Genomic DNA, 26,024 nt, shown 5'->3' with positions numbered 1-26,024 from the left:
TAACATCAGAAGCTGGCAACCATGAGGACTTTGCTGTCAAAAGGTTCCAGTTTGCACTGGGCCAAGAAGTAGTTTTCCCAAAGGCAACCTAAATTGAAATGTGAAGTGTAAAAGCCTCAAATGAATACGAAAGGAAGCAGCGAAAAGAATTCTGGAAAGGTAGCATTGCCGATGAACATGCAGCCCACCAAGAGCTGGAGCTGAACCCAGGATTGCGTGTTCCAGCTATGCAGGAATTCATTATGCTGGCAAGCACTGGTCCATGGTAACAAATGATCCCATACCCCTGGGCTGAATGGCACCCAGGCTGGAGTATAGATAGATTTGAGGAACCCTTGTCACCTGTTGAGCTCACAGTGCACTCAACCTTCTGCCAACAAGTTGCAAACAACACACTTGGACTGCTGTCCTGGATAAATGTACATATAGCTGACTTTTCCAAAGGTGTGCATCTTTTCCAGAGAAATACACAACCACTCCTTACCTATGAAATTGTGACTGAAGATACCTCTGACCCAGATTGGCATGAGGTTGCAAAGGTGCAAAGCTTTGGGATTTGGGCACACTTCTCTTTGTTTCTTTGCTCAGGCCTTTTGTGAGCACAGCATACATGTAGGTAGAAAACTTTTGACTGTACAGGATCTTTTGGGTCTATTGTCCCCCAAACATGTCAGTGGGTAGCCCCATTGCAATGCCAAGTCACAAACAGCAGCACAAATGACACAAAAAAAACGTGGCAAAAGTGGGAGAGGCCCAGTGAGGAAAGAATGTGGTGAGACACTGGGACATCAAGTGAGCTGCACTCCCATAATCTCAGCACATCTCCTCTAGGCTAGCAGATCCTGGTCTCACATTCCCTGCTTGTTTTTTTAAAAATTTAATTTATTTAAAATATATTTATATTTAAAAGATACAATCAAAGCACATTTATTCAAACCTACATCAAAATATCAGAACATATGAACACATGTAACGGTAAAGCCTAACACATAAATCCTATTCTTCAGTCACTCTTCTGAGAGGCAGCAGCTTCTTCCTGGACTCGGTGGAAATAGAGCTCTTCAGGACGGGAGGCAAGGACTTTGTGGGTAAGGACACATAGGAAGTATGCAGAGAAAACTTCTTGGTAAGAGAGGAGCCTGTCAGGTCTACAAAATGGAAACACAAATTGTAACAGAAACTGCAGTGCAAACCTAGAGCATCTGAAGCTCCAAATTCCATGGGACACATTTCCTGCAAACTTCTAAAAAGCTGCACAGGAAAACATGCTCCTGCCAGCAGCCCCTTGAGGCAGGCCAGGGGACACCCTGCCCCACTTGCACAGAGCTACCACAGGAACCCCCTGGCCTCTGGGCTGGCCTGGGACAGCAGGGAGCCCAGAGCCATGGGCTTTGCAGCCATGGCTCAGCTGCACATGCAGCCTCCTGCTCCTGTCCCTGCCCCACAGCTGAGCAGCCCTACAGCTACACGGGGCACTGGCAGCAGCACAGCTCATTGCAGGGGGCACATGCAGGGCAGAACTGTTCCCTGGGGATGAGCACAGGCTCTCTGGGCTGGCACAAGACCCTTCCTCCTGCCCCTCACCTGTGTGTGAGGCAGAGTCCTGCTCAGCCTTCATCTGGTCCTCAATCAGAAATTGCTTCAGGCCCCCCACGCATTTACTAGGAAGGGCAGTGGAGAGAGCGGGGGTGGATGCAAACCTTTCCTCAGTGTTTCCTCGCTTTTGAAACAGCTAAAAAGTCACATCCGGAGGTGTCCAACTCAGCTCTTCGTCAGCTTTCTGGAGAACATCAGGCCTTCACCAGCCCAAGATGCTGGAGAGGTTTTCCCACACATGTGGAGGCTGGCTGGCAGCACACTTCCTCAGCTTGGTGCCCATCACCTCGTGGAGGGCAGAGGCAAGCTTGGTGACCACAGTGCGGACATTGGCTCTTCGGACAGGCAGCGCCTTGTTCCCCAGGAAGGACCAGAGCACGGGCAGGGCGGAGCGCTGGACGACTTCAGGGCTCCTGGGATAAACCCATTCCACAAGCACTGCCGGGAGAGAGACACAAGCTTCTTAACCACCAACCCTAATGCAAACAAGGATCTACCTCTAAGTTTTACTTCTTGGAAGCCTCTCTGGCTAAGATCAGAGGAAGAGCACACAGACCCCCATGAGCCAGAGACAGGCAAAGCAGCTGATCCTCCCAGAAACAGAACCAGCAACCCCCCAGGACTAATTCCTCCAAACAGGGCCTTGTAGCTCTGGCAGACTTTGTACTTTTACTAAACCATTTCATGATCTGTTTCTGCAGGCACAATGCCTGAAATGCCAAATAGCCTTTTATTTCCATTAAGAAGCTGTCTAAACCCACACTGAAAATCCAGACATGCACCATAGAGAGGCAATTGAGGGATTTTCAATAAAAAGGATGATTCCATTTTTGTGACCTTTGATATCAAGTGCCAAAAGTCTAATCTGGCTCTTCCTTTTGCTCAGTGGCACACAGTAAAGGGCAGTATTAGACCACACTTCAAAACTCCAGCCCATTTGAGATAAATGCTGATGACACTTGGATTAGAAACATCAGTGACTTGCTGGTGTCATTGGCAGAATGCTTTTGTGGCTTCCAACAAACAGCTGTTCCAAACTTCAGAGTGTCTTAGATAATGACCCAGACCCCATTGCCATGGCATCTGAGCATCTCCACATTTTAATGGCATTTCCCCTCCCAATGTTAATGACATTTTTCCTTACAATGTACACAGAAATGAGGAAAGAGAGAGAAAACTGTTACCCAGGGGACTGCAGTTTAACCAAAACATGAGTGTTTTCTCACACTGTGTCAGAAGCATCCTCTCTGCTTGTTTTCTGTACTGAACTACATCAGAGACAAAAATTGACTACCAACAGGCTCCCTGCACAGCAGATTTGGCTGAGAGATCAAAAGCTGAAATGGTCTGGAGACCGTTCTTATTTTCTGAACAGGCAAAATGTTATGTAGGAGCCATTTATTATTCTGTGGTGGAAGAGACTTCATTTTCTCAATGCTGTTAATCCACCAGCAGTCACCAACATTTCAACAGCTCCTGGAAGTACCCAAAAACAATGCTTCTAAGTGGGAAAAGGGTTATGGTTAATCCATTTAAAAATGGGGGTTCATTTGAGTTTAAATGCAATTAAAGACGTTGGTCAGTATGGAAGTCGAGAAGAGAAAGAGCTGTGTGCTCCTACTAAATCTCAGAGAGCGCATCTGCTCTTTCTAAAGTAGTCCTAATTTTTGTTTAATTCCTTCATTTGAAAAAGAGATCAAAATAACTGCAAAACTAAACTCCCTATTCCTGGAGATCTACTTGATCCAACTGCTCTTTAACAGGCCTTTGACATTCCCAATCGCTGAACATGACCTTTTGAGATTCATAATGAAGATACAAAGTGTATTAAACTTTCCATTTAAAGATGCTGGCAGAATTAGTGGTGGATTTAGCCCCAGATAAAGCAAGGCCATAAATCATCTTCTCTACTATATATTGAGATGATCACGCTTCCATTCCTTGGCTGTTGCTGCCATAGCAAGCTCCTCTGAGGAATCAATTAGCAGCTGCATTTGCAGCATTTTGGACAGCGCTGACAGAGGAAGACACTGTTTGCACTCCCTGAAATGCTCAGCCCAATGCCACTTTGACAGCACAGGCAGGGACCTCAAGAGTTCAATCACATGTAAGCAGTGAAAAGGGTTTGCATCCCAGAGCAAAAAGGAAGAACCCCATACTTTGAACATGGAAAGGCACTGAGTCAGGCAGTTCATGTGCTCACAGAGCAGCTGAGGTGGAGAAAGTGGAAACTCCCCTGGAAGACCTGCCTTTTTAACATTTCATTGCTCAGGCATATTCCCCAGTGCGGCATTTTCAGAGCTGACATCAGTCTGTGTGGCAAAGGAATTGCAGCAGCCCTTGCCTAGGTAGCTATTTGCTACAGCCATCTTGCCCCATGCAAAACAACATGTGGAACAAGGCATCATTGACAGCTGGATTTCTACCTGTTTGTTATAAGGAAATGAACTTGGTGAATCAAAAGTTCTCCTTTGAAAAAAGAAGCCAAAGAAGAAAGGTGGGAAATGGGCAGCTAATGCCTATAATGTATATAATGTAGAGCCTTCCAGGAGGCTGCTCTGCAGAAGCTCTGATGGGCCTGTGTCCCTTCATGCCAGCAGCCAAGCTATTCATTTGGGAAGTCCAATGGGGCCCAAGCAAACTCCAAAACCCCCCTTGGCTCTGAATTCTAGCAAAGCTGTAGTCCAGGACTTCCTCTTCAGACAAGCAGCACAGAGCCAAGGACTCCTGGGACCTTTGGGAAATGCTGATGCACGTTCAAGCCTGTTGGGGGATTGGTGTGTAAGGACTGCAGCTCCACAGCTTCTGGTGGATGTCAGCTGCAGCATTCCACAGACAACAGGAGCTCTCAGGGCTCTCAGTGATCTCTTGTGTGGGAGAGGCAGAGACACAGCTGAGGAGAGTCCATGTCAGGGGTCAGCCTTACCTGAATGAGAAATAGATTCTTCCAGTGCTTTCACAGCTGCAGCATGAACCCCGGGATCCTTTGAGTTCAGTTCTTGTAATTCCTTCGTCCAAATGGATGATCACCGGGCTCAAGGCATCTTCCAGGATGCCTATGATTTCTGACAGCACGTCCAGCACCTTCTGCTTCACCTTCTTGTGGCTGTCAGATATTCTCAGGACAAAATAATCAAAAATCTGTGGAGAGAACAAACAACATGACAGCTGGATTACAATGTCCTTGTTTGAAGAGGGGATGTGGACAAGTGCACTCAGCAATGTAAAAGATGAATCTGATCCTTTTGGACAGGCCAGCACTTGCTTGCACAATTTCACTGTTTTCCTGGGGGCCACTCACTGGAGTGGTTGCACAACCTCATGCTGGTTGAAAGATTTTCATCTATTTTGAAGAGGTTTGGGTGGGGAAAGAGTAATTCCTATGGTGTTTTTCTCCACCTGTAAATCATTAAAATAATTCCATTTATTAATTCAAAAATATGGCCTTTGCTTTAGAAGTATGGAACCAGATATTTATTGTGCCCAGTTTTCTATACACTTGCCTCAAGCACTGAGGACAATTTTGATTTTGCCAAAACTATAGCTGGAGGACATCTAAGTTTTCTTTTGTCAGTCTCTGTCTGGAGAAGTGCAGGGCTCTGATCAACTCTTCCAGGATCCACACTATTTGTCTAACTAACAGGTAGGCTTGTGACATTTAATGTGCTCTACAGCTCTCATTAGAGCAGGTTCAGTCCAGTAACAGCCACATTATCAAGTACCATTCTCTGGAGAAAGGGAAAAAGCAGCTTCTGGGAGGAGAAGGCACAGATCTGTTCTTAGTCATTTTCCTCCTTTTCCAGAGAGAAGAAAAGGCCCCCCAAGAAGGGTGAGCACCATCTCTACCAAGAGGAATAGGGATAAAGATGGATATGAGTAACCCAGAGTTGTGAAGATGGAGTTTACAGAAGTATCCTTTAAAAAAATCTGGGTTTAACCAACCCAGCCTGATACTTCTCTTCTCCATCCAAACCCATTTTTTATTGAGAGAATAATTGCCATGCTTTCAGTGCTGGTATTCACTTAACCCAGCTGGGAGTAGGAGACAGCAGAAGCTACAGCAGCAGCAAACTCTGTCATCATCAATAGGCACCTGCCCAACAAATACAGCTGGACTGAAAGAACTTGTTCTGGAGCCTGGACCCGAATGAAATTTGTCTGTGTAAGAGGGACCAGCCTGTCCCAAACTGCCAGGATGTAGTGCCAAGACACACGGAATGAACTTCACTGCTCCAGCTTGAGAAAGGAGCTAAAGGAAAGGAACAATGAAGATACCCTACATACTTGGACAATGTTAGTGGAGATGAGCTGGGGGCTGGTTTTGCACAGCTTGAGAAGGAATGCCACTCCTTCCAGCCGTGTCTGAAACCCCTTGGCTTCCAGGAGATTGTAAAGCTTCTGGAGCAGCTCCGTTTCTTCCACAGATGGAGGTAACGTGACCTGGGCTTTTGTACGGTGTAGGAGGCGTCCCTCAGAGGTAGACTTCACCCTGGGAAATGAAACCAAATTAGAACTTGGTGGTGATAATATCTTCAGTTAATTGTGAGAAAAACATCTCAAGGAGCTTCCCTAATGATGTGATTTCAAGCTAGAAAATCATGAGGCTCTGAAAAACAACGTGAACCTGATGACAATCATTACAGGAGACAACCTGTGAGTAACATTCTTGCCAGTGCTCACTCAGGAAAACCAAGGATGAGATGCATCTGATCTACCTTCAGATGGCTTCCCAGGCACACAGGTCTCATTGCTTTGTGGGGAAAGGGACACTACTTCCAGGTTTAAATGCCTCCTCATATGGGACCTGTGTGTCTTATAATAAGGAAACTCATCACTCTGGAGAAGTGTCTCTACACCAGGCATGACAATCTGTAACAGTAGCTCAGATGCATCTGAATAGATGAACAGGGGCATATCTGAAGGATCCGGGAAATCAGTAACAGAGATAAAATCAGAATAGTCAAAACAGACATCCCAGCACTATGCTAACATTATGTTTGCTTCCCCAGAGATTAGATCCACAACTTAACAAACCCACAGGGAACAATTCTCCTGGATCAACCTGTCTCTTCCATGAGCATTCCAAGATCCTAGCTATGCTACTGAGGCATGTGGTCACTCTTCTGCCACCACTGAGCACGACAGAGCTAAGTAACTCTCCTCTGTTATCAGAGGAGAACAGGTACAAGTAGCTCTGCCCCTGGCATGAAGGACAGCAAGGACCAAATTCCTGTCTTAAATTTGGACTGCAGCACAGGGGGAAATAAACCAAACATGCTGTCCATCAAGCAAACAGTGTGAAGGAGAGGAATATCATAACAAAAAATCCACATTGAGACGCCTGTTGACCAATGTTGCTTAGGAATTGCCTTGATACTTACTACTCAAACTTGGTACTGATTGAGAGTAAGAAAGCCATGAATCAGCCAGGCCAAACAATTTACATGAGAGGTGCTTTTTTGGGGAATGGCAACTTGCTTCTTGACTGGGACTTCTCATCAAAACACCAATCTGAAAAAGACTCCTCTCTGATGAAAAAAAAAAACAAAAAACTGATTGAATTTACTTGTCACAAGTCAGGCAGCAGAGACACAGCCCTCTCCATGCCTGCACAACACTGCCCTTGCCAGTGCACTGGATCATCTGAGCCACAACCAATGGGTGTCTTTTTGTCACCCAATTTCTGTGGAAACCTCTCCAGAGAAGCTGTGTTCACTGTAATGCAGAAGTAGCCAATTTTTACCATAGAGCATTTGTAGGGAATGGAAACTATCTCTGGCACAGGTCATCTCCCCCACAAAGACTTTCCTGGGGAAGACACATGTAAAGCTTGTCATGTGCTTTGTCCCATCTAACAAAGTGCTCAGTACCGTTTACTGAAGGCAATGTGGCCTGGGGCTTCTTTGAGGAATCGCTGCTCTTCTTCACCAGCATCTTGACAGATGGGCCTTCACTCTTCTGGTTTTCCATCTCCTACAAAGACATAAAGAAAGCCCATGACTCTTTAGAATATACAGTAGGAAAGTCCCTGTTTAAAACAAAGGTTAGAACCTCAGGATCACGGCTATCAAGGCTTAGGGAGAGATTTCCTAGCTTACAGAAGGAAATAGACCAGAGATTCAGTGATGCCAACTCTTTGTTCTCAATAGCCCAAGGCAGGTTATGGGTGCTGCCATAGTGAGCAGCACTCTAAAATCCCAATTTCATTAGTCTTGAGCAGGAATGGGAGCAGTGCAAACTGGTAGGCAATGAGTGTTCTTAAAGGAAGCAGCAGAAAAATTGAGATTCTCTGGGGGCTGGCCCATTGTGTTGGAAGTTGATTTGATTCAACACTCGCTCTCCCTGTTCCTCCACAAAGTCACGCTCCCTTCTATAATGTAGATAAGAATAAAAACAAAAACCCACAAACAAACCAATGGTTTTCCACTGGACTCTGCTGAATTCACCAAGCTTCCTCCAGCTCCACAGGGCTTGAGAGCAGGGCAGTATTCCCAGCAGACACACAGTAATTGTTGTAATTGGGATTGACATGTACATCTTCTGTATATTTGGAAATTTTCATGGCACTACTACGTCCAGTGTCTTTTGCATAGACTCTGTTATCTTCAGAAGCACAATTCTCACTTAATTCCTTTACTGGGGGCAGAGTTTGGAGAGCATGGTGAGGGGTTACACTGAAATGAAAACCCATTTTCTCCTCTTTCCTTTTCTCCTTTGTGATATTCAAAATATTCAAAACCCCACTTTTGCCCTAAGAATATCAGTTCCTTTGTAGTCTGCAGATGAACAAGCTGAGGATTAACAGCTCATTCCCAGGAGCAAAGTGATTCAGGAGAAGAAGAATGAGATAAAGACAGATTAGGTATGTTTGATCTCATATTAGCAGTGGCAATCCTTGCACAAAGGAGACATTTCTCCTGCCAAACACTTACTTTCTTCTTAATTCTTGTCAGAATATCTTCCAGGTCACAGGTAGAAACAGATTGCTCCAAAAGCCTTTTAAATTTTTGATGACTTAGCAACATCTTCACCATCTCCTGTCCATAGTGCCTAAGGAACAAATGAAGGATGTTGGAGTCTGAGATACAGAGTGTGTGCCCTTGTTTCTAATACTTAGTTCTAGGATTCAAAGAAACACTGAATTTCATATAATATGAAATTCATGAGCATGTTTCCATGGTGATACATGAAAACAAATGTTAAAGTTAGATAGGAAAAATGTAAGTGTGTAGATTAGAAAGTTTCTTAAATCACTGGGTGAAAAATAGTTTAGAGAACAGGAGACAAGATGGAGGATTTAGGGTGTTGTCTCTTGTCCTTCTTCTTTGTTCTTCATGTTCTTCTCCTAGAGGTTTTTGGGTAGTAGTAAGTGATTGGGTAGAAAATGCCGCAGTGCAGCACACAGGTGTTGGGTCATTGGGTCACTAAGAAAAATAATTTAGTTGGCATCTGTTAGTTGGGAAAATGGACATATAAAAGACCTTGAAGAAGATCTTTGTTAGCCATTTTACCCCTTTTCTATCATAGTGTATATAGCTCCTTTTACCTTGTAATACTGATAAGAATAAATAAACAACTGAGACCGAACAAGAGAAAACTAGCCTCCCTCTCATCAATCTTCAGTTCAAAGGGAAAAAGAACCCAAATACAAAGTCCTTAATGAGGCAGAAGGAAAAGAAAGAAAAGTGAATAAACATAGGAAGAGTGTTAACAGAAGAGGCTGATACCTTAAACTCATCAGTGTCAATCCTTGCATAAGAAGGCTACTCAGCAAAGAGAGACATTTATCTCCACTTGGCACTGCACAGTGCTGTCAGCTGAACACAAGAGGCAAGAGGAGAATGTGGGGCAGCGGAAAATACCATTTCATTCTGAAACTGTGTGTGTGCTTCTGTGGGATCAATGGATCCCAGGGAACAAGCAAAGCACATCTGCTTTCTTGGCAGAGCCCATTAGCAGTGTCTTGCTGCCACTGCACAATAATTTGTCTTCCTTTAACTGGCAGGGAAGCCAGGACAAAACACCTCATGCTTCCCATTGATTATTCTATACCATATGTATGGACAGGGGCAGCTAGTTGCTCCTGTGTTCTTGGCAGCTATTAATAGGAATTTAATCATCAACGTAAAGGAATGCAATTATCAAAGTAAGGGGATTTTAGTGGCTTGGGTTGATTTTGCCACTAGGAAACCACAGTGCTCTTCAAGAATAAATTTGGAGGTCATTCAGCCACAGATAACAGCATTATAGGAATCTGCAAGAGAGGTTTAGAAAGACTGAATACATTGGCTAAAGACCTCTGAAGTATTTCTAGCAAAGTCTTAAGTGAATGAGTAATAGATGTTTGGGATCCTTCAGTGATGATTAGCCACCACTTTGGCTTTGTGTTGTGCACCTAAGGCCAAACAAAACTGTTAGTCTGGCTAATCTGAGCTCTTTTGATCTCAGTCAAGAATCCTTCAAGTCACAGGAAGTTGGCAATGCTCCTTCTTGCAGGACAAGCTCAGGTTACCCAGTACAGTCATTTCCCCGAGGAACACAGAGCACTGGTCACAACAACAAGGCTGACAGAGCTCAAGAAGTGTTTGGACAATGCTCTTGGGTACATGGAGTGTCTCTTGGGGTGTCCTGCACTTGGCCAGGAGCTGGACTTGATGACCCTGATGATTCCCTTCCAATTCAGTGTATTCCATGATTCTATGACCCTTAGCCACATGGAGAGGTAAAGTATTATTTCCTGTAGTTTCTACACTTTTCTGGATTTCCCTTTTAAAGCCAGACACCAAACAGATTTCGTGTTTTAGGAGGTGAAATGAAGATCATTACCTTGTGTCCTTGTGACCGTCCTGAGCAAGCTTCCCTGCCACCTGCGCCAGGCTCTCAGCCCAGGGTGTGTCTGCGAGCTTCGTGACTCCAATTGTCCCCATCAAGGACAGGAGGAGTTTGGCCGCACACTTCCGCACCTGGACGTAGCGGCTCCTGGGAAGAAGAGAGCAAACACTGGGACACAGGGAGAAGGAGGCACAGCAGCACAGGCCTTGGCCAGAGAATGCTCCCTGTCGTTGCTGGGCAAAGGAGGCCTGGGTTCTCCCTGCAACTTTAGACACCTGTAGGAGGTTCTGTTCTCAGATAAACACAAAGTTAGCATTGTACAGAAGGAGTGCCTGCAAGGAAGAGGGAGGAATTCAGTCTCCCTGTACTATCTGATATTCAATTTCTTTCCCAAAATTTGCTCTGAGAAAGATTAAAGAAATAGCTTACATACAAATTCTTTAGAAATTAAAGACAAGCCATGAATTAATGACAACCTATGCTGACCCACTACACAGAGCTGCAGCAGGAATGAGGCTCTTTCCACCCATTTATCCCCAAATTGTTGGAGTCTGGGGTGCAGACTGTGTGCCCTTGTTTTTAGTGTTTAGTTCTAAGATTCAAGAAAACACTGAATTTCATATAATATGAAATTCATGAGCATGTTTTCATGGTGATACATGAAAACAAATGTTAAAGTTAGATAGAAAAAGCTAAAAGTGTAGGTGTGTAGATTAGAAAGTTTCTTAAATCACTGGGTGAAAAAAATAGTTTAGAGAACAGGAGACAATATGGAGGATTTAGGGTGTTGTCCCTTGTAATTTCTCTTTCTTTTCTTTGCCTCCTTTGGGCTCAATTCTCTGTGAATACAACTTTTCTCTAGTCTCTCAGCCTTCTTTGGGCTGAATTCTTCTGGGATCCTCCCTCGTGGGGAGTTTCACTTATCTCAGTCTTTATGATTCAAAGTAAACTCTCGAGCTCGTTAGGATCTTGTTTCTCGTGTTTATTGAAGGATCCTTACAAAACTTAACAGGTCTCTTCAGGCTGGTTACAAGGTTAATCTTTGCAATTTGGCACATTCCTTTCTTCTGATGGTACAAACAAGGCCTTGTGGCACACTTCGTGTCTGATACACAAAATGGCCCCGAACTACGCAGTTCTTTTATCTTTATACCTATTTTTATCCAATTAACATTAGACACGTATATTATTTTTCTTAATGACCCAGTGACCCATCACCTCTGTGATGCACTGCAGCATTTTCTGTCCAATCACTTACTATTACCCAAAAACCTCCAGGAGAAGAACATGAAGAAGAAAGAAGAAAGGACAAGGGACAACACCCTAAATCCTCCATATTGTCTCCTGTTCTCTAAACTATTTTTTTCACCCAGTGATTTAAGAAACTTTCTAATCTACACACCTACACTTTTAGCTTTTTCTATCTAACTTTAACATTTGTTTTCATGTATCACCATGAAAACCTGCTCATGAATTTCATATTATATGAAATTCAGTGTGTTCTTGAATCTTAGAACTAAACACTAAAAACAAGGGCACACAGTCTGCACCCCAGACTCCAACACAAATCTGCAGACCTTTGGAAAAAAACAAATGCAGGGAAAAACATGCTGTGGGGCATGAGGTTGCAGAACATCCAGCAATACATCCTGTTCCTTCTGTGAGGCTTGGCAAGGGATACATCTGAATGTTTTACCCTATTCCAAAGCTGAGGAAGTGGTGGCAGGCAGTTTAGCCAGGTTGTCCTGTTCTAGCCAGTGTCTCTTGGGAACAGGCCCAGCACCAACACTGAAGGCAGCATTTGCTTCAGCTGTCCCATGGCAGTCAGCCTGTGAAGGTGCCTGTAGAGTGATTCATTATCTCAAGGCTAACATGAAACATCAGTTTGAACAGAAAGTAGAGCTCTAAGGCCAGGACAGTCCTACAAGACTCCTTTTGGCAGGAGCTGCACCTGCTGTGCAGGCTGTGCCCCATCCAGCACATTCTCCCCCAAGTGCTCCTCACCCCAGCAAGTCCCCTCCTTCTTTCTCAAGTTAATGGCATAATGAGGATGCCTGGTTTTTCCCAGGGCCTCTGTGCTTGGCGCTTTGAAATATCAAAGAGCGCTCACAGCTACTACTGCAACTGTCCCTCTTCCCATAAAAGCACAAGGCTCTATCCTTAGCCTTTGCAGGCACTTTCCCTTCCCCACCATTCACCAGTTCTGGGAAGCTCTGACAGGCTGGCAGAACTCCAGGAAGCAGCAGGAAACTGAGTCGGGGGAAGTTTAGGTTGGATATCAGGAAAAGGTTTTTCACCCAGAGGGTGGTTGGGCACTAAAACAGGCTCCCCAGGGCAGTGCTCACAGCACCAAGCCTGACAGAGTTGAAGAAGCATTTTAACAACAATCTCAGGCACTTGGTGTGATCCTTGGGGTGTTCTGTGCTAGGCCAGGAGCTGAACTCGACGGTCCTGATGGGCCCCTTCCAACTCCCAATATTCTACAGCTCTGTGATTCTGTGAACTAATAGGCTGCAGGAGTGCAGAAATATGTGACAAGAGGAGAGAAGTGAGGGTGATGGGAGAATGAAGTCACTGAGTTCACAGAAGATGCAGGATGCAGGAGCCTTCCCTCCCACCATTCCCGTTCTGTCTGTCATCCCTTCCCCCACTCAAACACTAGCAGGTGAAGAAGATCACTAAAGGAAGAAGAACCTACTTGGCTCCCCTGTCCATGAGAGCAGCCAGTGCTTGTGCAGGAGTCACATTCTCAACCATGATCCCCAGGGTCTGATTGGCTGCTTTCTCAACAAACTCTGGGGAATTCCAAACCATCAGGAGCAGGACCTGAGCAACCTCATCCACCTCAGAGTCCATGTCCTTCTTCAAGCTTGCAAAGAGCTCTCCAAGAGTGATGATTGCAGCGTAGGACACCTTGGAGCGGAGGTTGCTCACCTGGGGAAGTGATAGAGAAACATAAGAATCACCTTGGAAAGAAAACCAGTGGCCTTAGACAAAAGTCTCAGGAAATGACAACACATCCCAATTTGTCCAGGGGAACAAAAAAGCACAATAAGAGCAGGAGAGCTCAAGCACAGAAAGGCACTTAGTCTGGCACCAATTTGTGGCCTCAGACCTGCTGACAGCAGGCCTAAAACCAAATAATTTCACTTAATTCTTCTATAATGCCCACCCCTTTGATTTTAGGCCCTTCAATTTCAAAACAAACAAATTAAAGCAAGGGCTTCTTGCAAACCATAAGGCACAAGTCAAAGACAAAAGAATCATGTGCTCCTGTTCAAAAAAGCAACACCAGAAGTTGAAGCACTCAGCCAAGAAACGGAAAGCACAGGCTCAAGTCTACAGATTAATTGGTAGTGTAGAATTACAGCTCAGGCAGAGGTTAGGACTCTGGTAAATAACATAATTAGTGTCTCAGTTTGTGCATTTGCACCTTGCATTACAATGGCACCTCACTCAAAGATGAGTGTGAGACACCCAACCTACCAGGAAATACAGCTACATGCACACACACATCCTAGCTGACAGACACTAGAAATATAAGGTCTAAAACCAGAAATGGAGGCAATCCCTGAGCACACGTGGACATGAACATGCACATATCTACTCTACACACCATGTATGAAGTACAGGGGACAATTCAGAAGAATGTTCTCACCTCGCTGGTGACTGCCAGGCAAATTTCACAAAGTCTACAAAGCACGACTTCTGAATGGGACCCAGCCAGCTGTTGGATGCTGGAGAGTGCCTTCTCCTTCAGCTCCCTGAAAGGCAAGTACCAAAAAGATTGGTTTTTCTCTCCACCCAAGAACTAGGCAGCACCCTCTGAAATGACCAGGCTGGCAGCGAAGTGGGTCCTCAGTGGGAGGTGCTTTTCAAGGAGCACTTCAGCAAATTGTGGAACTTGTTGCCACAGGATGCTGTGCCTGTCAAAAGCATACACAAATCCAAGAGGCAAATAGAGGGGTTTTTTCAGAGTCTTCATTTGTGGCCGTTTTACAAGACAGCCTTTCTGAAACCTCTGGCCCATGAAGTTCCTCTGTCACTGCTTCCCAGAAGCTGTGAGACCGGACCAAGTTGCTGTTTCCTGTCACCTCTCTGTCCCTGAGACACAGTCCCATTGGGCTGTTACTGGGGCATTTTCCTTCTTTACCAGCCCCAGCAGGCAATTCAGCAGTAAGAGACTGCACTGGCACTCTGGAGCTGACTTTCCACTCTGCAGTCTAGGCCTGTCTGTCACCCACTCCACTCCTCCTCCACATTGCCCAAAAAAGCATCAGGATGTCCCAGAAGATTCCACACCTGGGCAAGAACACTTGAAACTCTGGCAAAAACCCCTACCTAAAACAACCCCCACAACAGCAACATAACAGCAGTGCTATTTAAAAGGTGCAAACAACTCCATGTCTCAGCACCTGCTTTGTGCAGGCCCTCAGCTACAGGAAGGTTGGTGAGGCATCAGGGATGCAGCACAGGGCTGGTGATGGATCCCACGGGCACCCCTGAGTGTCACCCAGACACCCCCACACCTGCAGATGCTCTCTGCACCTCACAGGGCACCAAAGAGAAATGGGGAAGAGAAAGCAGAAGAAAAAGGGCAAAGCAAAGGCGACTGCACAAGGAGATACGTCGTGACAGACTTTTCATGTTCATCCCAAGGTGAATGGAGTCCTTATCCCCATGTGAATGAAGCATCCACCAGTGAGTGGATGCTAACCCAGACAGCAAAAGGACAACCAATACTGATAGTAAAAGGTTTAAAAATCATAGAAAATTTGGGGACTTAGAAAGAAAGTTAGGCTTGGCAAGCCATGGGAAAAGTAGGTCCTGGGAAATGGTCAGCCTTGTGCTTGCTGAAGATCATGTGAAACTGCACTTGTGTAATCAGTATATGATAAATGATACAATTGTTAGATGTGATTAGATATAATTATTGTTTAAAGAACATGAGAAACAATGTTAGGGGATTGAGAGGGGATCACGAGAAATTCCTGCTTGGGTAAAAAGAATGCATACAATAGAACAATGTAAGTTTAATAATTAATATGTAAGTTATATAATGATAGAGTATAAAAACATGTTCAGCTCAAAACCAAGGCGGGTCACATTTGGGTATGAGTACCCCTGACACCCCGAGCTCTTCAATAAGGCACCTTCATATAATCATTCCATGATTATGTGTTCCTGAACACTAACAATACAAACTAAATTTTGTCAGGTTAGCATCTCTGGGCCTCCTTCTGCCTGTGTCAAATTTTGGGACATGATGTGAGTTTTGACCAAGCATCTCAGGCCCATATGATGCAGTGAGAAGGAAAAAGTTGAAGGAAAAAGCTGAATTCCAAAAGTGCAAGATTCCTAGAGGATTATATTTCTTTTCCCTTCTCTTCTGCCATGAGCCCTTCTGCAGTAATGACAGGCTGAGGGACTTGAAAGCACAAGTCAGGCCATTTCTCAGAAAGAGGAACTCCCTGGAGCTGCTTGTGGCATTCACATGCAGGAGGTCCCAGGGAGACCCTGTCAGCTGCCATTGCTGTCAGCAGTGGGACCAGAGAGAAGAAACCTTACTCAGTCCCACTGGGCCAGTGCCCCAAGGCACCCAAATCTCTACACTCAAAAGTGCTGCCATCCTGCTTCTGCCTTCAGCCAGCAAATCATCTTGTCCCACAGCTTTCTCTCTTCCCTCAAGATTTCCTTTGCAGCTCCATGGAGCAGCAGGCAAAGCCAGCAAAGAGCAGGGACCTGCTGCAGCTGGAGCACTGCTGCAGACCAAGGCCAAGGAAAGGCTGCTCTCAGATCTTTATCCTCCCTCTGCTCTGCAGTGGTTTCACTGGTGCCCCTTGGCCCTCTGGGCTGTTGGGGCTCAGAGGCACCAGCAAGATCCACTTCTGAGCTACCTTAACGCTAAGAGGGAGACAGAGTGAACGGGGCCTTTCTTACCAGTCATTGCTGCCCAGCAAGGAGAGTGCCTTGAGCAAGGCCTGCTGTGGGTCACAAGAGGCTGTGTCCTTCTGCCTGTTCCCACACAGCGGCTCCTCTCGACGCTTGGCACCAGTGGCCGTCTGCCAGGTCACTGTAAGGAGAGGGTCAGCCATGAGCGCTGCAGCCCCGGGCAGGGCACCCCGCCATGGAGCGGCCTGCAGCCCCATCCCCAGCCAGGCTTCCATGTGGGACAGAGTGGCACTGGGTCAGACACTTCCCTGCTGCCTGGCTCCTTGGGCTGCTTGCTTTCTCCCAGCCCCCCCAGCTGGGCACAGCTCCAGGCTAAAGCTGACAGCTGCCCACACAGCGCCAGCTCCCAAGTGCCACAGCTACCACAGGCAGCGGCAGCTTCCTGAGGCCGCAGAGCTCCCACTGCCTGCGAGACAGCGCCCACCAGCAGGACTTGCTACCCCAGGAGGGAACCAACCCCTCAGCTGCCTCTCTTGTCTCAGCACCCTGATTTCCCCCAGCCCCCAGGACAGAGGCACTCTGCAACTCCCTGAGGAAACACCTGCAGCTGCCTCGCCACAGCCCCAAGCCAAGCCTGAGCAACCCAGCCCTGCTGGGAACAGCTGAATCCCCACACAGCAGCTACCAGGGAGCAGCGATACCTGACCCTTCACTCCTGACAGCGCCTCTCTTTCCATTGCCTTCAAATCTTCTAGACAGCAGGCAGCTGACTGCACATGCATTGTACCCTACTGTTGGCCAGGGAGTACTTTATGGATTTTGCTCTTTCCAAGCATCATGAATCTTTGCTCTTGCAGAGGTACACACTAGCTCTCTTTCAAAGATGCTGAGGTGAAATTTGTTTGTCATCAAATGTTCGTGTTTGTGAACTCAGCAGTGCCTAAGCTTTCTCTTGTGGAAAAATGCAATTTCCAGTCTAGACAGTTGATAAAAAAGCCTTCCAAATGCAAACTGAGGATAAAAATATGCACACACAGCTGCAAATTGTTGCCAGACACATGCTCTTGATAATCAGATGTCCAGGCTTTGCCTTAATTGAATTTTTTTGCAAGGGAAAAAATGTACATTGTATGAGAAAAATCAGATGATAAATGCATTTCTTATGAAACCCAGTTGTCATCAAAAGCACTGTCCATCCAAAATTTCATGTCATGCACTCAATAGCTCATTTACTAATGTGCAGATGAAAACATCAGAGCTGTCTACAATGATGGAGTATAAACATTGCACAGAACCCAGATGAACTGCTCTAGACTCTCTAGGGTTTCTGTGCTACCTTGCCTGTTCTCACAAAGTATACCATAACATCAAAAATATTCAGCCAGGAGCTAATGTGGATGTCACTGATGTACCCCAGACACTGACATCAGTGATGTCACTGCAGAAGTGTGTAGACATACACATCTAGGTTCACTATCAATGGAGAGCCACCTCAGGCTAGTTCTGGTCAATTCTGAACATGGAAGTAGCACCTCTAGGAAGGAGCATTCCAAGTATCATTCCTAGCTCCTTTCTTCTTGTCTCCCCCTACTTGGAATGATAGCACAGACACTCTACCCACAAGGGACAGACAAGAGCCACTGGGGACTATCTGCTGGGTATTTACTGCAGGCAGCAAACAGCCTGGGAGCACCAGGCAGCCCCTCCTGGCTGTCACCTGCTACATACGGCCACTGTACTTGGCTGGGGTGACACAGGAGGCACTGCTTGTTCCCTCTTGGCATTGCAGGCCGTGGGATGGCAGCAGTGAGGAGCCACTGGGCACTTCTGGGAGCGGCAGCACGACTGCACCAAGCTGCTGACTGCCATGCAGAGACAGCCCTTGCTGGGATAGCAGGAAAGCTGGCTGCAGAGCCGGACAGCAGCACAGGCAGAGGGCCGAGATGGTGAGTGGACAACTGATCGTGGTGGTACTTGTGGGTGCCCAGTGAGCACACCCTGGCACACTGCCCCACAGCTCATCCCTGCAGTTACAGCTGCCTCCTGGCACCAGTGCTGTAGTTTGGACTATCAGGAGGGGCAAAAGCCAGAGCTTAGGCCTTTACCACTACTTTATTCAGCTCAACTTCCCCATGGATCTCTAAGAACCAACTGCTCCACTACTGCTGAGCTGGAGGGACTCAAAAGTACATTTGCTGTTCATTCTCAGGACAGGCTATGGACCCAAGATCCCAGCTGTGCTTGCTGAGGCAGGTGGCAGTTTGGGTTTCTTGGGCAAGGAAACACCCGTGTGGGAAAAAGCTGCCTCGGAGCAGGCTTACCCGAAAACTTGCATGGGAAGATGCCATCCCCATGGATGATGGGCATATTGGGCAGTAAGGGCACGTTGTCCTGCTTCCTCAAGACCTTCTTCTTCAAGGCACTACCAGGGTGTTTTCTCTGCACACTGGAAGCTGTGCCATTGACAGGCAGTAGGCTAAAGCCTGTGGGGAGACCAAAGAGGAGCTTGTAAGTGAAGGCTGTTGCACAGGGTGATGATGGAAAGGGCCAGAAAACTTGCTGGAGTTGGGTAACATCTCTTTGTTATTCCAAAGAACTTCAAGTATAACACTGGCATGCTAACATGGGACAGTGATCACAGAATCCCAGAATCCTAGAAGAGTTTGAGTTGGAAGGCACCTCTAAGCACCATCTAGTCCAACCCCTGTGAGCAGAGACATCTTCATCTAGATGAGATTCCTCAGAGCCCCATGTAAATTGGCTTTGAACACTTTCAAGGTTGGATCAACAACAGCTTCTCTGAGCAAACCCTTCCAGTGCTTCATCCCTGTCATTATAAAAACATTCCCCCTAGTATCTAATCTGAATCTACTCTCTTCTAGTTTAAAACTAAATTGCAGTGATGCTTCCCCTAAGAAACAGGGAAAACCCAGTATTGCTTTGCTTTTGTTTTCCTGTTTCAGAGGCTGGCTGGGGAAGTTACCAAATGAAAGTGCAGATAGCCTTGCGTGATGCCCTCGGGCTGAGTGCTGCCTCCTAAGGTCCCTGCTGCCACCCTGGGGGCAGCGCACACAGCACTGCAGTCAGAGCCCCTCAGCCAGGATTCAGTCAGGAACACTGCTGGCTCCTGGGGCTACAACAGAAGCACTGGCTCTGGGGCTTCAGCACAGCTCTACAGTGCCATCTCCTCAGCAGGCTGTGGCAGGAGAAGGATCTCTGGTGATTTCATTAGAAGCAGTTGAATTTTGTTTCTTCTCAGTTGCACCATGGCTGAGAAGCATTCTTTTGGACTCCCCTTCCCTGGAGGCTGCTCTCCAGGAGAGAGTCTGAAGCCCCAGTCAACTTTGCAAGACAAAAAGACTCTGAAAGACTTTGGAGGTGAAGGTGGGAAGCTGATATTCTGTTACTGGCTCAATGAAGCCATGGGCAAGATTCTTCATGCTTCTGTATTTTTGGGGGGGAAGGGAAAGAACTCCTCTTCAAGCTTCCACTCAGATGCAATCAGAGCAGCCCCCCCGTCTGATTGCATCACCGTGCAAAGGGCAAGCAAGTGGTCAAAAAGGTCAAAAAGGACCACAGGTGTAGTCACCAATTACTTGCTTCTTCTGCATTCTCAGTGTCAACTGTCTGTGGAGGCAGCTGCAAGGATGTTTCTGTTTGCCTCCTTCTCTTGAGCTCTTTCTCCAACAGCTCCATTTTCTTCCGCTCTAAGTTCTTTTGAGCCAACTTGCACAATGCAGACCTAGTTGCAATGGAAATACATCACAGATGTAAGCAGAGACACCCAAACCAGACACAACATCTCATCAGGAGCACAGGGTCCATAGAGTGCCACAGTCTTTAATGCAGCTCCATATTCATTCAGTTTCAGAAGAATGTCTCCCACCCTCACCTTGGCAATTACACACAGGGAGGTGGAAAACTTTAGGGCCACAACCTTACACTGCTCCAACTGCAACCTATGACAGGAAGCCCTGCTTGAAGCACAAAAGTCATTGGAGTGCTCCAAGACAGATGAAGAGCTCACATGCCCAGTGAGCAGGCAGTTCAGTTCCTACAGGCCATGGCAGCAGAACAAAAACCACGTGCAATACGCAGCAAGGAGGGGTAACTGCTCTTGCTTAACACTCATGGCCAGGAATGGCAGCTGTTTCTCACTTCCTGCTTCTGAAGAACTCAGCTCTGAGGGACTCTGAAGGACCCCAAAGGTAGTCTGCTCATCTATGTCTTTATCCCTTACCTTTCCAAAGCCATCCCTCAAGTCTTCGTCACTCCTAAGACCAGTTCTGCTGGGATGATCTTTCTCCTTGGCTTGCCCCAGTGGGAGGCCTGGTAATGGAAGCCAAGGTTCGTGTAAACCTCTGGCAGACTTCAAGCTCTCAAAAACACCATGTGGGCAACAGGCAAGACAGGTTCCAGACTGCAGAGCTCTCATAAGACACAGAGATTGTGTAGGAGAGCAGCAAGGTACATATGCTTAGACCCTCTCCCAGTGGATGTGCTACGGGCAGCAGACAGGACATTACTCTGTTGGCCAGCAGACTGAAACCTGCTGCATGATGAAGGCCTCAGCCCCTGGGTGCTGGAGAGCCTCAGTGTTTGAAAGAGAAGGGCAGAGATGGAGATTGCTCTTGGCAGAGATTCTTATCTGCCCTTATGCTGATTTTAGTAAACATCTTCTTTCTGGTTTCTAAAAGAAATCCCTGGTTCTAATACCTGTGGGCATTTAAATCAACACTTTCTTCTCTTTGTTGGAGTGTTTTAGAGGAGATTGAAAGAAAAGCTTAGGAGTGCAGGAGTGGTACCTAAACATGAACTCTGTTCTTGACACTAGATAATTTGCCTTCCCCAAGGATTTTCATTCAAAACTGTATGAGATTGGGCCACTTTTGGGCCAGCCTGACTAAAGGCTGATTTTCTTAATGCAAGTAGAATAATGTAGCTCATTCTGAAATACTTTCCAACAGAGCTGTAAAAATTCAGAGAACTACTCATTCTATACAACAACTTCACAGAGGCTAAAATCAAGTGGCAGCGAAGCAGAAAATAACCAGTGTTTTAAATCAGGATTTTTTGCCCCTGCAGAATGGTCAGCTTAACAATAAAGGAGGGTTAGATAAGGCCTTTGAGGGAAAAAGGCAATTCTAGATGGAAGGCAAGGCCATGGAAGGTAAGAGCATCTGGGAAGTTGGCAGGGAAACTTCTGACGCCAGGGTAACCTCCTTGGGGCCACTGCAGTCATTCAGGTCTGCAAAATGGACACACAAAATGTAACAGAGGCCACAATGCAAACCTAAACCATCTGGAGCTCCATATTTCATGGGACAGACTTCCTGCAAACTTCTAAATAGCTGCACAGCGAAACATGCTCCTGCCAGCAGCCACTTGAAGTCAGCCAGGGGGAAAACCCTGTCCCACTTGCACAGAGTTACCACAGGAACCCCCTGGCCTCTGGACTGGCCTGGGACAACAGGGAGCCCAGAGCCCTGGGCTTTGCAGCCATGGCTCAGCTGCACATGCAGCCTCCTGCTCCTGTCCCTGCCCCACAGCTGAGCAGCCCTACAGCTACACGGGGCACTGGCAGCAGCACAGCTCATTGCAGGGGGCACATGCAGGGCAGAACTGTTCCCTGGGGATGAGCACAGGCTCCCTGCGCTGGCACAAGACCCTTCCTCCTGCCAGGGAGCAGCACAGCTCCCACCTTACCTCTGTGTGAGGTTGAGCCCTGCTCAGCCTTCACCTTGTCTCCCTGGTAGTGACCCTGTGGGCAGCGCTGCTCCGCTGCCTCTGCCAGGGCTCCTGGGCCCTGCTGATGCTTTCATGGCCTGCAGGGCTGTCTCCCAGCCTGGCCTGGCTGCAGCTTCTCCCCAGCCTCTGCAGGAAGGCATTTGGCATCAGCTGACAGGGAGCCCAAACTGCAGCACAGGCCATGCACACCCTGAGATCCCCTGCAATTTCCCAGTTTTGGGGTAGATCAGGTCTAGGGGCTGTTTGGAGAAGGGACCAACCTGGGATCATCCTGAAATCCTGCATGTTTGCTGAACCTTATCCATGGTTTCACAAATATTGCCTCCTGAAAATGGCACCTCCGCAATGAGGAACAGCCCCATCTGATCCAGCTGTCCCTCTTCTATTCTCTAGGAATGAAACGAGAGCCTGTGCAGCAGGAAACCATTCCTGAAGAAAGCCGTGATTCTGTGCCAGACTCTGCTGCAGGAAAGAAGGCGATGCCAGGCACGGGCCCAGACACAGGAGGTAATTGCTGTGCTGGGCTCAGCCCTCAGCGGGGCTGTGTGCCAGCAGCTCTCCCCACAGGGCCGGCCCTTGCACAGTGCGGCGGCCAAAGCTGGAGGTGCCTCAGCTCCAAGGCCCCTGGATCTCGTTCCCAGCCCTTGGGAAATGGGACTTGTGCACCAACATCCCTCCCTCTAAAGCTGCTCCTGGAGCTGGCCCTGAGCACCCAGAGGCCCAAGGCACAGGAGCAGCCCCGAGTGGGAGCTCTGCCATGAGCCCAGGGCCACAGCCAGCCCTGGCTCCCAACTGGGCAGGGCCTGCATGGGCTCCTGACAGGGCCTGGCTCTGTCCCCTTGTGCTGGGGGAGCTGTCACAGGGCAGGGAGGGTCAGGGGTGGCTGTGGCTGCTCAGGGATGGCTTTGGCCCGTGACCCTGGAAGGAGCCACTGCCCAAGCAGCTGCACTGTCCCTGGGCTCTGCTCCCGGCCTTCTGGGCTTTGTTGGGTGGCACAGCCTGTGCCAAGGGACAGCAAGGTGCCTGCAGGCCCCAGCTCTGGGGCAAACAGAGAATGTCCTGGCAGTATGCAGCGTGCTGCCAGCTCAGCAGTGGAGCACAGCACGGGCTCACACTGCCCATTGCTTCCATAGATGCAGCCGGCACCACAACTCATGTTCCTGATTCCCAGAAGGGCATTGAAAGGGCTTTCTGTCAGGGAACACTCTGTTGGCTAGGGATAATAGCAGGCCTGCTTTGTTTGGAACTTATCTTCATGTTGTCCTGCTTTGGAATCTGCAATGCCTGGAAGAGAAAATGGTGAGTGTTTTGTTCATCTTTCCCTCAAACAGCTTCTTTAGAAAGTCTATTGCAGACAGGAAATATTCTCAGTGAGGCTGCTGTGGACTTGTGGGTAGTCAGTGGTTGCCCAAATAACTCTGTTGAGATTTCTGCTGCTGCCCAGGCCTTTCTTTGGCCTCTTCACTGCGGGGCCTTGTCCTGGGGAGCCCGCTGGGGCTGCAGCCAGTGCTGGCTGCCACTGAGGCTGCCTGGCCAAGAGCAGCCCCAGGAGCAGCAGGCAGAGGCAAAGCAAAGCAGGGAGGAAGAAGAGAGGGGAAGAGATTGCCCTTGAAAGGCAGAGGCGCTCTGGGGCCTGCTTCTGGCCAAGGACCCTGCCCAGAGCCATCCCCTGCCCCCCAGGTCCTTGAGGGACAGCTCTCCAGCTGGGCCAAGCTGTGCCAGCAGCTCCAGCCATGCTGGGGAGCCTTGGCCGCTCTGGGCCCTGCTGTGCAGGAGGGTCTCTGTGTGCCAGTGGCAGCTGGGGGCCTCAGCCACCTCCTCTCTCCACAGGAGCACTTCTGGACAGCAGTTGAAAGACAATGGCTGCACTAAACACCCAGACAACTTGAGCAGCCCCTCTTCAGTAATGAGGGCCTGGGCAGCTCTCTCAAGAGCTCTGAGAAGAGGACCCCAGAGCAGCCATCCCAGAACAGGAGGAATCCTCCTATAACCCTGTAGATCCCACGGTCAAACTCTTCTCCCCAAGGTCCCTTCAGTCCCTTTTTTGGTCTTCTTCTGCCCCAGCCTAGCCCATTCCTTAGTTTTTGTAGAGACCTCAGGACCAGCTCAGCACCCTCCAGCCCCAGCTGAGACCAACATGGCCCTTCCTCTGTCCCTGAGCCCCCTGGCCCTGCCTTCTAAACAGCACTGAAGGTGAGCCCATCTGCCAATGTAGGTGATGGCTCCTTCATCTGTTCCAATAAAGAAATGGAGATGTTACCCCAGTGTCCGGCTGGTCCCGCCAGCAAAGCCCACACAGCACCAGCCCTGGCTGAGCTCCATGTCCAGGAGCTGCCAGGGCTGACCACGGTGTGGGCAGGCAGGAGCCAGGCAGGGGCTGCTGTGACCAGTGGCGGGGCCCCAAGGGGCTGGGGGAGTCCAAGCTGAGTGTCCCTGGGGTGAGGGCACATTTCCTTCAGTGGCATCACCTGAGCCTGCACCTCCTCCACTGGAGTGCCCAGGAAAAGAGGGAACCATCAAGAGCAACACCAGGGACACAGCCCGACTGTGGACATGATTTTCTGAACCTGAGAGACATTCAAGCTCTCAGGGGCTGATTGTTTCCAAGGGAAAGTCTTTGGAGAACATTTTCTCTCTCAAGGAGTGTTTGTGAAAATAAGGTTTGGTTTCCCAAAACGAGACAGATGTTCTGAGAGTGTTTTTCTCTTGTCCCACCAATGGGATGAGGGAGGTCTTGTTCTTTCTACCAGTCAAGATAACCTGTATCAGAACACCTTAAAAAAGGGTTGAAAAACCCCCAAAATAAAGGCTTTCTGCTTCCTGAAAAACCTCTGGTTGCTCTGAGTGATCAGAACCTGTTGGAGTCTGGAATACAGTGTGTGCCCTTGTTTCTGATACTTAGTTATAAGATCCAGAAAAACACTGAATTTTATATAACATGGAATTCACGAGCATGTTTTCATGGTGATATATGAGAACAAATGTTAAAGTTACATAGAAAAAGCTAAAAGTGTGTCTGGATTAGAAGTTTTTTTAAATCACTGGGTGAAAAAGTTAGTTTAGAGAACAGGAGACAAGATGGAGGATTTAGGGTGTTGTCTCTTGTCCCTTCCTTTTTCTTCTTCATGTTCTTCTCCTAGAGGTTTTTGGGTAATAGTAAGTGACTGGACAGGAAATGCCACAGTGCTGCACACAGGTGATGGGTCTTTGGGTCATTAAGAAAAATAATATACGTGTCTATTGTTAATTGGGTAAAAATAGGTATAAAGATAAAAGAACTGCGTAGTTCGGGGCCATTTTGTGCATCAGACACAAAGTGTGCCACAAGGCCTTGTTTGTACCATCAGAAGAAAGAAATGTACCAGATTGCAAAGATTAACCTTGTGTAGCCAGCCTGGAGAGAGCTGTTAAGTTTTGTGATCACCTGTTAATAAACACGAGAAACAAGATTCTAATGAGCTCGAGAGTTTTCTTCAAATCAGAAGAACTGAGATAAGCAGGGCTCCCCACGAGGGAGAATCCCAAAAGAATTCAGTCCAAAGGAGGCTGAGAAATCCGGGGAGAGACAGAAAAATACAGAAGAGATACAGCAGAAACAGAGAAACAGAAAAAAGAGTTTTTAAAGAAAAGTTACACTACACTTCTTTGAAGACAGGATAACATACAACTTAAAACCACCACCTCAATTACATTATAAGTAATAATCAATCCCCCTTATAGCACAAGAGACTTCAGCCATCCAGTGATGCCCCAGCTGGAGAACCAACTTCCAATGGGGTCACTATCTTCTTTCAGAAGAATGGATTACAGAATGTAACCCATTCTGTAGCTGTTGTAGTTTTTTCTGGATTGAAACTGAATGATCAGTAAGATTCAAGCAGCACATGCCTTCAAACTCCTCACAACCACGTCCTTGTGCTAAGAGCAAGAAGTCAATTGCAGTTCGATTTTGCAAT

General features: G+C 47.5%; 1 protein-coding gene across 1 annotated transcript; it reads right to left on the bottom strand.

Moving 5' to 3' along the window:
* Positions 1-1,798: 1,798 nt before the first annotated feature.
* Positions 1,799-20,574, bottom strand: LOC131582235 (TOG array regulator of axonemal microtubules protein 2-like). The gene is given in 13 exon segments (XM_058845193.1): positions 1,799-2,034; positions 4,523-4,596; positions 4,598-4,737; positions 5,881-6,085; positions 7,467-7,510; positions 8,529-8,646; positions 10,423-10,575; positions 13,127-13,362; positions 14,087-14,192; positions 16,369-16,501; positions 18,642-18,803; positions 19,917-20,062; positions 20,561-20,574. Coding segments are annotated over 13 exon segments (1,767 nt in total).
* Positions 20,575-26,024: the final 5,450 nt, after the last annotated feature.

The sequence above is a fragment of the Poecile atricapillus genome, chromosome 9, assembly GCF_030490865.1.
Source record: "Poecile atricapillus isolate bPoeAtr1 chromosome 9, bPoeAtr1.hap1, whole genome shotgun sequence".
NCBI lineage: Eukaryota > Metazoa > Chordata > Aves > Passeriformes > Paridae > Poecile > Poecile atricapillus.
This window is presented reverse-complemented; position numbering and strand designations above follow the sequence as displayed.